The sequence below is a fragment of the Suncus etruscus genome, chromosome 1 (assembly GCF_024139225.1).
Source record: "Suncus etruscus isolate mSunEtr1 chromosome 1, mSunEtr1.pri.cur, whole genome shotgun sequence".
NCBI classification, from domain to species: Eukaryota; Metazoa; Chordata; class Mammalia; order Eulipotyphla; family Soricidae; genus Suncus; species Suncus etruscus.
Genome location: NC_064848.1, coordinates 82,709,891 through 82,723,800, shown reverse-complemented (window position 1 = coordinate 82,723,800; position 13,910 = coordinate 82,709,891). Strand labels below are relative to the sequence as shown.

At 36.1% G+C, this 13,910-nt stretch overlaps 1 protein-coding gene and 1 pseudogene across 1 annotated transcript in view; both read left to right on the top strand.

Annotated features, from left to right (window-relative positions):
• The window catches only part of SVEP1 (sushi, von Willebrand factor type A, EGF and pentraxin domain containing 1), a 249,330-nt gene extending 235,970 nt beyond the window's left edge, over window positions 1–13,360 (top strand). The window contains 4 exon segments of the mRNA XM_049784433.1: window positions 1,511–1,606; window positions 4,857–4,952; window positions 8,526–8,619; window positions 13,339–13,360. Coding sequence (XP_049640390.1) covers window positions 1,511–1,606; window positions 4,857–4,952; window positions 8,526–8,619; window positions 13,339–13,360 — 308 coding nt within the window.
• On the top strand, window positions 9,098–9,197 carry LOC126029850 (uncharacterized; annotated as a pseudogene).
• Window positions 13,361–13,910: the final 550 nt, after the last annotated feature.

Here is a 13,910-nt window from a genome sequence, read left to right as displayed (position 1 = left end):
AAGAAGCCAAGAAATGATGTGTGTAAACACAAAGTGTTATTTCTAGAAATTGATGGAATGGGAAAAGAGAGATGCTATTAATGGAGTCTATTCCAAGTCAGGTGAAGAGGTGTTGAATTATACTAAATTATTCAAGGTTAGTTGAAGAGAATGTAGGGGCAGTTTTCTTTTAAAGCTAAAATATTCCTGAGAACCAAATGGTATCACCAACGATGCCTCAGAAAGATTAAAAACATTCAGTCTCTTACCATTTTTCTGTGCCCTAAAACCTAAAAAAACCCATCACACAGGTAAGTACTTTTAGTTTTTAGTACTATGCCTTTGAAATTCATCCTTCAGTAGTTTCTTTCCAACTTCTTCCAGATTCCTGTTCTGCCGTTATTCACATCCAAAGTGCTTGCCATCTTGGCTAGATAAAGAGATTATCAAAGAAATAAGGATGAATATGCAGGCTAATAAAGTTTAAGTTAAAAAGTCCTTGAGTGAAAGTAGGGTTGTAGCTCATAGACAGAGTGCCTACCTACCTCTGGAGGAGGTTCTGTATTGAATCAATATATAATACTAATCCTTGAGTGACTGAAAAAGAAGAATCCAAATACAGCTAATTTGTCTCAGCCAAGCCTATTCAAGATATGGAAGTCCCAATGAAGAGACATAGGAAAGGGTATTGCCAGAAGTTATCATGTCACACTCCCACAGGCCCTGCATTTGAAATAAGATTGAAGCTTCTTTTGAAGGCTTGGAGCTGGAGAAATCGTATAGCAGCAGATGAATGGCTAAAGAAACTATGGTACATATACACAATGGAATATTATGCAGTCATCAGGAGAGATGAAGTCATGAAATTTTGCTATACATGGATGTACATGGAATCTATTATGCTGAGTGAAATAAGTCAGAGAGAGAAAGACAGAATGGTCTCACTCATATATGGGTTTTAAGAAAAATGAAAGACATTCTTGCAATAATTTTCAGAGACAAAAGAGAGGAGGGCTGTACATTACAGCCCACTTCATGAACCTCACCACAAAGAGTAATGAGTTTAGTTAGAGAAATAACTACATTGAAACTATCATAACAATGTGAATGAATGAGGGAAGTAGAAAGCCTGTCTAGAGTATAGGCGGGGGTGGGTGGGGAAGAAGGAGATTTGGGACATTGGTGATGGGAATGTTGCACTGGTGATGGGGGGGGGTGTTCATTACATGACTGAACCCCAACCACAATCATGTTTGTAATCAAAGTGTTTAAATAAAATTTATTTATAAAAAAAGAAAGAAAGGGGGCACTTCCTGTCAGGATACAATAATTACCTGGGATAATATGTCTTCCAGAAATTATTAAAAGTGCAATAATAGTATACTTACATGCCACACTACTCCATATATTGAATTTTCATCTTGAGGTTCAATTTTGTTTCTGGGTCAAGGAAATACTGAAATGTAAGTGAGAAACCCTATTTTCTTATGAACATTCTCCTGTTTTATGATGAATATTGTTGCTTTTCCAGCTGTCTGCCGCTTCCCCTGCCAGAATGGAGGCATCTGCCAACGCCCAAATGCCTGTTCCTGTCCAGAGGGCTGGATGGGGCGCCTCTGTGAAGAACGTAAGTCTCTTCTTCTCTCTTATCTTTTTTTATGGTGGGGGGGGTCCACACTCGGTGATGCTCAGGGGTTATTCTGCGCTATGTACTCAGAAATCACTCCCTGCTTAGGGGACAATAGGGGACACTGGGGGATCAAACCATGGTCCTTCCTAGTCTAGTGCTAGCAAGGCAGATGCCTTACCGCTCTGTGCCATGGCTCTGGCCCCTTCTTCTCTCTTTTCTGCTGTGTCAACAAAACTTGCTCTGAGTCCTGGCAACTTTTCTGTAAACTGGTAATGCAGGGGACTAGTAGCAGGAATTCATTTGCTTTCATCTTTTGTCACAAGCCAGACAGAATACATAGAGTCAATCAAAAGATCCAACATATTAGAGCCCTTGAAAAGATAGTTGTCAAGATACATCCAAAGTTGTCTGTCCAATGCTTCCTAACACAGATTTTTCAGTACTCTTCTTTGGCAGAATCTTGTAGTGGAAGGCTTTACAGCCATCCTTTTTTATCTTGATCCAATGGTGTTTTATGCCACTCATTGCCCTAGTTGGTATAATACTGTGTGTTTGCAGCCTACTAATTACTTGTTCAATAAAAACAGTAACCTCAAAGTAAAAAAAAAAGAAAGAAAAAAAGCTCATTCCAATAAAAATTATAGAGAAAGTTGGCACCCATAGCTACACAATGCTTGATAAATCTAATATAGACAGAATTTTGATCCTCTTAACAATATATTTGAATTTTTAACTTCTTACTATGTAGATTTAAGTTTTTTGGAATGAACTTTGTTTCAATATCTACCTATAGCTGTATATATATATATATATATATATATATATATATGTGTGTGTGTGTATGTATGCCCACATACAGGTGGGTATGCACATATATATCCATATACAGGTGTATGTGGATAAATTTATGTGAATAAAATTATTTCAAAGTTCATTGGGATGTTGTATATATTAATGTATATAAAACATTCAGAGTCAGTAAGTGATTTTCTACATATATAGCCATTTTCTACGTATATCAGCTTTTTCTAGAAGTCATCTATTTCATAAGAGATTTTTAGCTGGAGAGATACCACAAGGGATAAAGTACTTACTTTATGTGAATCTTACCCCATTTTGGGGGGGGGTTTGCTTTTGGGCCACACCTGGTGATGCTCAGGGGTTACTCCTGGCTATGTGCTCAGAAATTGATCCTGGCTTGGAGGACTATATGGGATGAAGGGGATCGAACCATTGTCTGTCCTAGGTCAGCCGCGTCCAAGGCAAATGCCCTACCACTGTGCCACTGCTCCAGCCCCGTATCTTACATCATTTCTATCCTCTGCACTATATATGATCCTACAAGACCACCAGGAATGAACCTTGAACACTGCTGAGTGTAATCCATGGAGACAGACCAGGAGTAAAAGCCTGAGCTTTTACTAGGTGTGCTCCAGAAATTAAAAGGTTGGAGGAAAAACCAGCTGGCAAAGCACATACCTTGCTGGTAGCCAAACTAGGTTCTCTTTGGCACCAGATATGGTCCCCTGAGCACTACCTGGTGTGATCCCAGAGTACAGAACCAAGAGTAATCCCTGAGCATTGCCAGACATTACATAACAAACAAACAAACAAAAAAAGTATTTAAGGGCCAGGAAGATAGCACAGCGGTAGGGCATTTGTCTTGCAAGCAGCAGACCCAGGACCAATGGTGGATCAAATCCCAGCATTCCATATGGTTCCCCGTGCCTGCCAGGAGCGATTTCTGAGTGCAGAGCCTGGAGTAACTCCTGAGTGCCACTAGGTGTAGCCCCAAAACAAAAAAACAAAACAAAAAAAGTATTTTATTTTTGGTTTTTCGGGCCACACCCATTTGATGCTCAGGGGTTACTCCTGGCTAAGCGCTCAGAAATTGCCCCTGGCTCCGGGGGACCATATGGGACGCCAGGATATCGGACCACGGTCCTTCCTTGGCTAGCGCTTGCAAGACAGACACCTTACCTCTAGCGCCACTTCACCACCCCCCAAAAAAGTATTTAAAAAATAATTAGTTGCAAGTATTTTAACTAATCTGAAAGTAAAGCATGTGATGGAAACACACTTAGACTGAACTATTAACAACTTGTCAGAGCAAGTAATATCACACTGATAAAAAAGAAACATTGCATATCTTCCCTCAGAAGCCCAATCAATCCTTTTCTTCTTAAGACTCCTATTATTGACCTGCTATAATGTAAGTGTTGAAAGGCTCAGAAACCCCAAAATAGGGGCTGGATGCGCAAGCTGAAGGGTGCTTGCCTTGCATGTGCTAACCTAAGACAGACCACAGTTCGATCATCCCCGTGTCCCATATGGTCCCCCAAGCCAGGAGAGATTTCTGAGCACATAGCCAGGAGTAACCCCTGAGTGTCACCGAGTGTTGCCCCAAAACAAACAAAACAAACAAAAATACCCTACAACAGGCCTGCATTAGTAGACTTACCTTGCTGAGCATATGCCTGACTTCCTGCATTAAGCAAGGCTTCCTAAGCTTTTATATACATGAACACAATCTAGAAATGTTCAAATGAAGATCTCAGTTCAGTGTATCTTATTGGAATCTAGGTTCTACATTTCTAGCCAAATCCTAGGTCATAACAATGCTGCTGATCTGAGAATCATTCTTTGAGAAGCAAAGCAATAGACACTCCCAATCTGACTAATCAGAATAGACCTCTTTAAGGAATTCAGTAATTTTCCTAGGAGGAGTGATTGCCATTGAGAGTAAAGAGGAGATCTGATTTGGTCATTATCAACCCTCAGTTCATTCTAAGGCAATAAATGGTTAGGTGTTCTATCACCATTAAAATGTTACCATCCCTAGCCCACAGGAGAGCCTACCCTGACTCCAACTCATATTTGGTTCCAAGCAAGAAGAGCCTCCAAGCAGCCAAACCCTCTTAGAACATTTTATATCATTTGTAATGGATTTTTGAAGCATCTCTAAGTGGAGAATATTCAATATGTTTTCTAAAGAGAACACAAGGCACTTAGCTTTGATTAGCATAGCCTCACGGAATGAATGCATTTGGCATTAGATATGTGACCTCTGGCTAAGGGTCCAGACTCACCACTTAGCTGATTGTATTTTTTCAGCGAAGCTGATACATAAAAAGAATGCATAAGGAAGGATTATCTCATGGGTCTCTGCTCTACCTAAAAAATGGTTTTTGCACACGTCAACATGAGAATGTGTATTTTGGCAAATCCCTTTTTATCTCTTTTCCAGCAATATGTATTCTCCCATGTCTGAACAGTGGTCGTTGTGTGGCCCCTTATCAGTGTGAATGCACAGCTGGCTGGACAGGAACCCGCTGTCATACAGGTAAGTCTCCTTGTAGGGTTTGTTTCCTTGGTAACTTAGTTGAAGTCCTCAAGTATAGTAAGAAGCATCACTCAGACATCACAAAGTGCTGAGCCTTTCAAACACTCTCCAAGATAGTCCCTTGCATGGTGATGTAGACACTATATGAATATATTAAGGGCAACTCAGGATCCTGAGCCTCAGGCAAGCAACTGTTCTATTTTACAGAACGTTGATAAACACCATGTAGAAGTTCAGAATAGTATTTGCTTCCTCTTTATGAAGCTGAATTTGTAATCTCATAGAATTATTGGGCAAGAGGGAGGCCTCTTTCACTTGATGTGAAAGAGGGAAAAACTTTGACTTATTCATTAGTGACAAAATTAGATGGGCCCATAAGCAATGTTTGCCTATCTCAAATATAGCTTTTTCCTACTATGCATTCATATCCAAGTACTCTACAATGATCTCCCCACTCTCTACTAGAGAATGTTCCTTGAGGACAGGAATATTCCTTTGAGATCTCTCTCTATCCACACTTTCTAGCAATATGCCTATATACAACAGGTTTCTCAGTAAATTTTCAAGAAATCAATGAGTTGAATAAGGTAGTTTTTTTTATAGTTTAATGCATTTTCATCACTGTGATTAGCAATACTATCAATGATAGGTCTTCATGCATCTAACATTACAACAACCAGAATGCCTGTTTCCTTCCACCACTGTCTCAGTGTCCCTTCCTTCAAATCTTCCCCCATCACATTTTACATACAACCATGCTATAAACTCAGTTCTGTAGGCCAGTTCTCAGATGATGTTGCTTTGGGCCTTTTGCTATTCCCTTTTTAAGTTTGTTTGTTTTTGTTTTTGTTTTAGCCAGTCTTAGCCATGCTCAAAGGCTATTCTCATCCCAGTTCTGTACTCAGGGGTTCCTCCTGATGGTACTCAGTGAAGGTGAATAAACTAACCAAGAGCAGACTTTCAGGAAGTGTTCCATAAATGTAGAATCAGTAGAAGAGTAATAGAATCACAAAAAGCTCATTCTTCACAAACAGATAAAAGTCTACAACAGTTGGTGGAAGTCAGAGGAGAAATAATGGGTGTAGTTGAAGATGGGCAAAACCAGATAAGGAAAGATATTGTAAGTCGAAGTCAAGATGCTGTAGTATATTTTTAGTAATACAATCCCTAAATGGTTTTAAATGGGAAAATGGGATGATCAATTTTTCTTTAGAAAAAAATTTATTTGGAGGCTAAAGAAATAGTACAAGAATTAAGAGACTTGTCTTGCATATGGCCAACCTGGTGATTTGATCCCTGTTACTGAATGGGTTCCTCCAAGCATGATCATAAGCACCACCAGGTATGTTCCCCAGCCCCCACCCCAAAAGGAAAAAGTGATTTGGGAAACAATATGAAAAATGGCAGAAAGCAACATTTATAATAAGAACACTTGTTCAAAAGTAATCAAAGCAGAATTGGCAAGTGGTAATAAATAGGGAAACAACAATAACTCAAAAAGTTATATTTGAGAAAAGTTATGGTGGTAAGTAAATGCCACTTGGTAATAGATGTAATATTGACTACTTTAGAGTAAAGACGTAGATTTCCATTTTGACCCCTGAATCAGTAGGCAGTTGCTTCATTTACTTCTGAAGAGAAATTGGAAGAAAGAAATTAGACACTCAGGATAAAGAGTAAGTATGGACATACTGAAGCATACAGGAGTAGGAGATCTGATCAGTATCAGATGATATTTTAGGTTCCCAGAAGATACATCTAGATTAAAAAATTCTCGATTATTTTACATATAGATGTAAGTTATAATTAAAAAAAACATGAGGGAAAGAAGATACATGACTTAAGGAAGCAGAAGATTGTTAAGTTTTCAGATAATAAATTAAAAATAATGACTAAATTGTTAGTGTAATCAGACTCCCCTAAATTATTGTACTCCTAAAAAGGAGACAATTTTAATATTAAAAAGTAGAATCAAGGGCTGCCAAGATGGCGCTAGAGGTAAGGTGTCTGCCTTGCAAGCACTAGCCAAGGAAGGACCGCGGTTCGATCCCCCGGCGTCCCATATGGTCCCCCCAAGCCAGGGGCAATGTCTGAGCGCTTAACCAGGAGTAATCCCGGTAATCAAACGGGTATGGCCCGAAAAAAAAAAAAAAGAAAGAAAGAAAAGGAAAAAAAAAAGTAGAATCAAAGAAAAACTAATTTTAGAATATTGAGTTAATGACTTTGCTATATTTAATCCTGCTTTGTTTCATAATTTCATTTTTATTATATTGCAAATATGTGTTTTCTCTGGGCCAACCCATATGCAATTCTTCTAGAGAGCTAAGGACATTATTATTCCTTTTCTTCCCACCTGGTTCTTACAAGTGCCTATTACTTACATTCATCAAATATTTTTTCTATGTTTGTTGAATGAGTGATTAAAGAGACATTTATTTATCTCATCAAGTAAAGTTCCTTTCATTTTATGAATTCCAACCTTTTTATGCTGTGAAACAGAATGTTTGTTTCCACCTTTTCCCAAACAGAATTTTGAGGAAAATTCCTATGTGGAGTTCTTTTTCTTTTACATTTGCTGTTTCTAAGTCTAAATCAGTTTTTAGCATCTTTAGTGTTTTGTTTTTGCTTTTGGTTTCTGTGTAACACCCGGCAGCGCTCAGAGGTTACTCCTGGCTCTATGCTCCTGGCAGGCTTGGGAGACCATATCGGATGCCGGGATTCAAACCACCATCCTTCTACATGTAAGGCAAATGCCCTATCACCATGCTGTCTCCCTGGCCCCAGTATCTTTAGTTTTTTAAGCATGTTTATGTAGATGAATTTGGTTATGAGAATATATATTTAAGAAAAAGGTGTTTATACATTAAACCTTATGCAGTCACTCATAGCTTTATTTATTATTATTTTTAACTCTAATCCCATTCTGTAATTTCAATGAAAGCTGATAAATAGCCATGAAATATGTTTCCTGGCAAACACAAAAGGCTTTTTCAATCACCTCTTATTTTAAATAATCCATGTACCTGAGTCATTGCCTTAAGAGTTGATATCTAATCTAATGACTCCATCAAAAGCCAGCAGTAACTTCAAGAGATTTACAATATAATTGAGCAGATAAAGTATATAGTTCATAATAATATATATGTTAAATTGATTGTACAACTGAGAAGATAAAAAAGAGTAAACTCAGTAAACTTGAAGTTACCAGAAAGGGCTTTATTATGTAGGTGAAATTAAATATGAAAAAATTATTATTTGTGGGGCTGGAGGTATAGTACCATGGTTAGTCACTTGCCTTGCATATGAGCAGGGACAAATCTTTGTTTGGGGGACACAACCAACAATGCTTTTGTGTTACTTCTACCTCTGTACTCCTGGCTGTGTTCAGGGGACCAGATGGGATGCTGTGAATAAAACCTGGTCATCTGTGTGCAGGACAAATGCCCTATCTCTCTGACACCACCATAAGCAAATCTTAACCCACTTGTCTTCTAGGACATCTAATAAATGTATCAGTACTAATTTATTAGTGTTTAAATACTAATTAAATTAACGCATGAATTTTTATCCTAGCTGTGTGCCAGTCTCCCTGCTTAAATGGTGGAAAATGTGTGAGACCAAATCGATGCCATTGCCTCTCAGCTTGGACAGGACATGACTGTTCCAGGTAAGACATTCAAGATGGTGATTACAGAGTTAAACATCTACATTATTTAAAGCTCAAAAATATACCTTTAGTCTTAGTCTAAGCATTTTTAATCTAAAAGTATTCATTTTAAAATACAGTCTCTGTATCTGAACTAAAACTAATTCAAAGAAATATTTGTTAAAGATTGACAACACAATAACATCTCAAAAGTAAAGCATGGAAGATTAGGAGATAGCTCAGCACTTAGGGCACAAGTGGCCAAACTAGGTTTGATGCCCCATGTATTCTGTGTCACAGACGCACTCAGGCCCCCAAACACTGCCAGGGTGTAGGTAATCCCCAGCACCATAAGGGTTAAGCAACACCAAGTCTTCAGGTTCTAGCACTAATTCACCAGCAAGTTAAGGCAAGAATCACTGGGTGGGCACCCCTGGACCATTTGAGTACCACTTGAGTGGCCATAAAACAGAAAACAAAGCAAATAAATAGATCATCTGTTCTCATCTTGGCAGCACATAAACTAAAATTGAGATAAATACATAGTATGGCCCCTGCCCAAGTATGACATACACATTTGTGAAGTGTTCCATATTTTTCTATCCAAGGGATGACTTATTAGACATGATTAATGGATTAAATACCTTCTTAAATAGATGACTGCATCCTCCTTTGTTTTCAAGTATATAAAACAAATATATTCTATTGATGCTCACTTGCATTTCTTCTTACAGAAAAAAGCAAAAATTTATTATAAATGTTTGAATTTAAGTTTCATTTTAAATTTTAGTCTATTTTATTATTCACTTGACTAAAAAATTTTATGTAAAATAGTAAGTTGTCAATCCATCAGAAAATAATAAAAAAGAGAGTATCATGAAAATAGGACAAAGAGAAAGAGCTTTAAAATAATTCAGGTTTATTTATTTAATCAGATATAATTGGCATACCACATGATATTCATTTCAGCTATGTAACATAATGATTTGATATTTGTAGATGGTGAAATTATCACAGTAGCTCTAAGTGACATTCACTGTATATATTTGGAATATATATCGTGAGAAAATTTAAGATTAAGTCTCTTCACAACTTTAAAATATGCAACTCAGTATTATTGACTATAATCATAATGTGTATGACTATAATCATAATGTGTATCATAATGTGTATGTGTACATCCTTAGGAATTAGTTGAATGTTATAACAGGAAATCTGTGCTCTTTTGATAATTTTGGGTAACACTAGCTTTTTCTACATTTATAAGTTTGATTCTGTGTTTTTCTATTTGGTTTAAGGTTTCACGTGTAAATAAATATAAAATATAAATATAAAATATATTTATATAAATATAAATATATATAAAATATAAAAATAAACAAAAATATCTTGCAGTATTTGTTACTCTAGCTCATTCTAATTTCACTCAATACATTTCCCTCTATGTACACTCATCCCAGAATAAATTCTGTTTATAACCAAGAAAGATATTTCATTGTGTGTATACATATATACTACATTGTATATATATGTATATATATGTATATATATACCACAGCTTTTAAATATATTCATCTATCCATGGCCTTTTAGGTTGCTCCTGTAACTTGATGGTTGTATGTTCCATTGAGGGTCAAAAAAACTGTACAGAAGACAAGACACTTGTTTTGCAGGTGGCTACATTGGCCATGATCCTAGTTTGAATCCTTGGCACTATATGTGGTCCCTTGACCTATACCAGTAGTCATTCCTGAGCACAGAGCAAGAAATAACCTCCAAGCACTACAAGATATGGCCCCTAGTACCAAAAAATAAATAGACAGCAAATAAATAATGTTGCATTGAACATAGATATATATATTTTATAAGTGTATTACCATTTTATTTGAATAAATATCAAAAAGTAATTTGGGGATCATATGACAGTTCTATTTTAACTTGGAAGTAGTTTTAAGAGGCACCCAGTAGTACTGGTGGGATCTACTTTCAAATATACGCTTGGGGATTGATCCCAGTGGTTTTCAGGGGACCATATGGTACCAGAGATCAAATATGAGTCTCCTGCATGTAAAGCACATTAAACTGTCTCATTAAACTATCTTTCTAGACTCTTAAGTTGTTAGAAACTTCTGTAGTGTTATCCATTGTAGCTGTACCAAGTTATATTCTTATCAACAGTATACAAAGACCCCCTTTTCTCCAGACCTGTGCCAACAATTACTATCTCTTACTTTTTCACAGCAACTGTCTTAACAAATACAATGTGAATCCTGCATAATTATGGCTTTTATTTTAATTTCCTGGTGCTAATGAGCAAAAGAACTTTTCATGTGATGTTGACCATATGTCTTCTATGAAAAAACATCTGCTGCGCGGGGCCGGGCGGTGGCGCTGGAGGTAAGGTGCCTGCCTTGCCTGCGCTAGCCTAGGACGGACCGCGGTTCGATCCCCCGGCGTCCCATATGGTCCCCCAAGAAGCCAGGAGCAACTTCTGAGCGCATAGCCAGGAGTAACCCCTGAGCATCACAGGGTGTGGCCCAAAAACCAAAAAAAAAAAAAAAAAAAGAAAAAACATCTGCTCAGATCCTCTAACCATATTTTAATTTGTTTTTGGCCTTCAGTATCTTGGCCTTTTCTTCAATTATTTGGGGGCTATTATTTGTATAAATTGTTTATAAATTTTGGATATTAATGTATGAGAAAAATAATTTAAAATATATTTTCTATTCTGTGGATAGCCTTTTGATTTCATTGCTTCCACTTGCTGTGCAGAAGCGTTTTATTTTGATAGAATTCACTTGTCTAATTTTTATTTATTTCCCTAATTTTTATTTATTTCCAAAATATCATTGTCAAAATTGGTTTGAAGGAAACCTAGTTTCTCCTCTAAAAGTTCTGTGGTTTGAGCTTTACGATTTCAAATCTATACCCATGTTGAGCTAAATTTTGTCTAATACAAGAGGTTTGGTCTGGCTCTATTCTTTTACACATAACTGTCCAGTTTCTTCAGAATTATTTATTGAAAAGACTATCATTTTTCCCATATGTATATTTTTCTTCTTTATTAGAAATTAACTATACTTGATAATCACTTCTCATTTGCTATTTCATTTATACACAGTCAACCATGGCTCAGAAATAATGCAACATTTGAGAGAGACCACAGGCACATATCTTTCATTGTAATTACACTTGTTCTATATTACAAATATTATAGTTAATTGCCCCTTATAAATTTGTTTTGTTGTAGGTATGTATATCTGTATATTTTGTTGTATACATTTTGTATACCTTGTATATATTTGTTTGTATTCTTTGTTGTATACTTCACTATAGAATTTGTTGTAGGTATGTCTGTATAGGAAAATATATTGTTTGTATAGGCTTTAGTTTGAGACACTGTTTCAGTCATCCACTGATGGAATATATTCCCCACAGATAAAATAGGATATTCTATAAGCATGAGTTTATTTCTGGGAAACCTATTTTGTCCCATTGATCTGTGTATGGTTTTGTACTTATACCATACTGCTTGATTACTAAAACTTTGTAATATTGTGTGAAGTCAGCACATTGCCTACAGCTTTATTTTTCTGGCAAGATTTAAACTTTTAAAAATATGAGTATATGCCAGACATATAGAACATACCATCAAGAAAATCACTTCAATATTAAAACATTGTCCTCACAAATAATGCAATGTTTGAATGTTATCAGCTTACTTTTAGTAAAATTTTTAATATGCATCATAGTGTCACTAAATTTATAGTTGTTTAATTCTATCTTATATAAATCATTAAAATGCATATTTACTTTTTAGTGGGAAATTAAATGAACTGAAAATTATGCCTATATTTTTATTTTTTTACTTCATTTTGGAGAGTCAAGGTCAACTTACAAAACTATTTCAATGCAAACTTAATTTTAAAAAAGAAAGTCTTGTGCCAATGAAACTAATTGAGCCCCAACACATTTGTACAGGTATATTGAATAAGGGCCCACATTAATCATTCAGTTGGTTGACTTTTGCTATACTAGTATGAAGCATTATTTGTCAAAACCTTTACTGATAGAGGAAGCTGGAAAATTCTCAGAAGAAATAAAGGAGAATAATTCCCTGAAATTGTAGGCAGAGGAAGCTTTTCTGAAAAGTCAAAAAGATATATGTTTATAAATAATTGTTTTACTTCCTCCTCTTCTATGAGATTCAGTGCCTTTAAGTGGTTGTATCATTTTACTCGTACAAGCACAAAATTGCTGCTCAGTAAATACTGTCGGCAAGTGATATCATTTCTCAGCATTTGTGAAATCCATTAAATCTCTCAACCTGTGACCTTTCTGATAAATAAGATGAACCATTACTCCTAGAGAGGTCAGTCATTAAAAGATCTCCATATGCATATTCTGAAAATTGATCCTCACAAATGCCATTCAAACAAAGCCTTTGACTATATTAATGTTCTATAAGACATCCAGATCCAAGAAGTACAACCCACTCATTTAATAGATGAGAGCACTACCAGACAGGAAACCAGTGACAAAGACTAAAACTCAAATCTGCTAATAGCCAAATATTTTCATAAATTAGTACCTGTAAGTTCTCTCAAGGAATGGTCCCTATTTATATGTGTCACAGGTCATCTCCAGGTGCCTAGAACATCAATTTCATTTTAATACCTCATCCCCCAAAACTGTTCTTTTCAGCTGATTTTGGCTTGTTTGTTTTTGTTATTGTTTCAGGAAAAGGAGAACTGGGTTTTGACCAATTTACAACACATCAACTCTCCTAAAAGCAAGATCATCTCTTCCTGGTAGTCCTGGGCATCCTGGAACATACACAGAGAAATTCCAACATGGTGCTGGGTCTTATTTTGTTTATTAAATTTGTTATTTGGGGTGTTCTTTTATATTTTGTGTTATATTTGTTATCCTTTGTGACATACTTTCTCACATTTCCATTTTAAGTATGCCTGTATTTTCTATATAAAAATATTAAATAGATGCTGCTCAACTCAATGAAATGTACATACTCTGCTCTCTGTTGAGAAAAACTTCTGGTACACATTTTTATTCAATTAAAATGATTTTTCAATTAAAGTATATTTTGCTACTAAATAATATATTGCTGGCAAGTAGCGTTTTGTGAGGCAACCAGGATACAATGGAAAAGGTTGTGATTATTTTTTTATTTATGGCACAGTAGAGAATCTCATGGGATGTACAAAGAAATGATGGAGGAAACCCTTTCATTCAAGTTATCTTCTTTGCAGCATGTGTAAGAAGAAAATATCCTTTTATTTAATTGTACACTC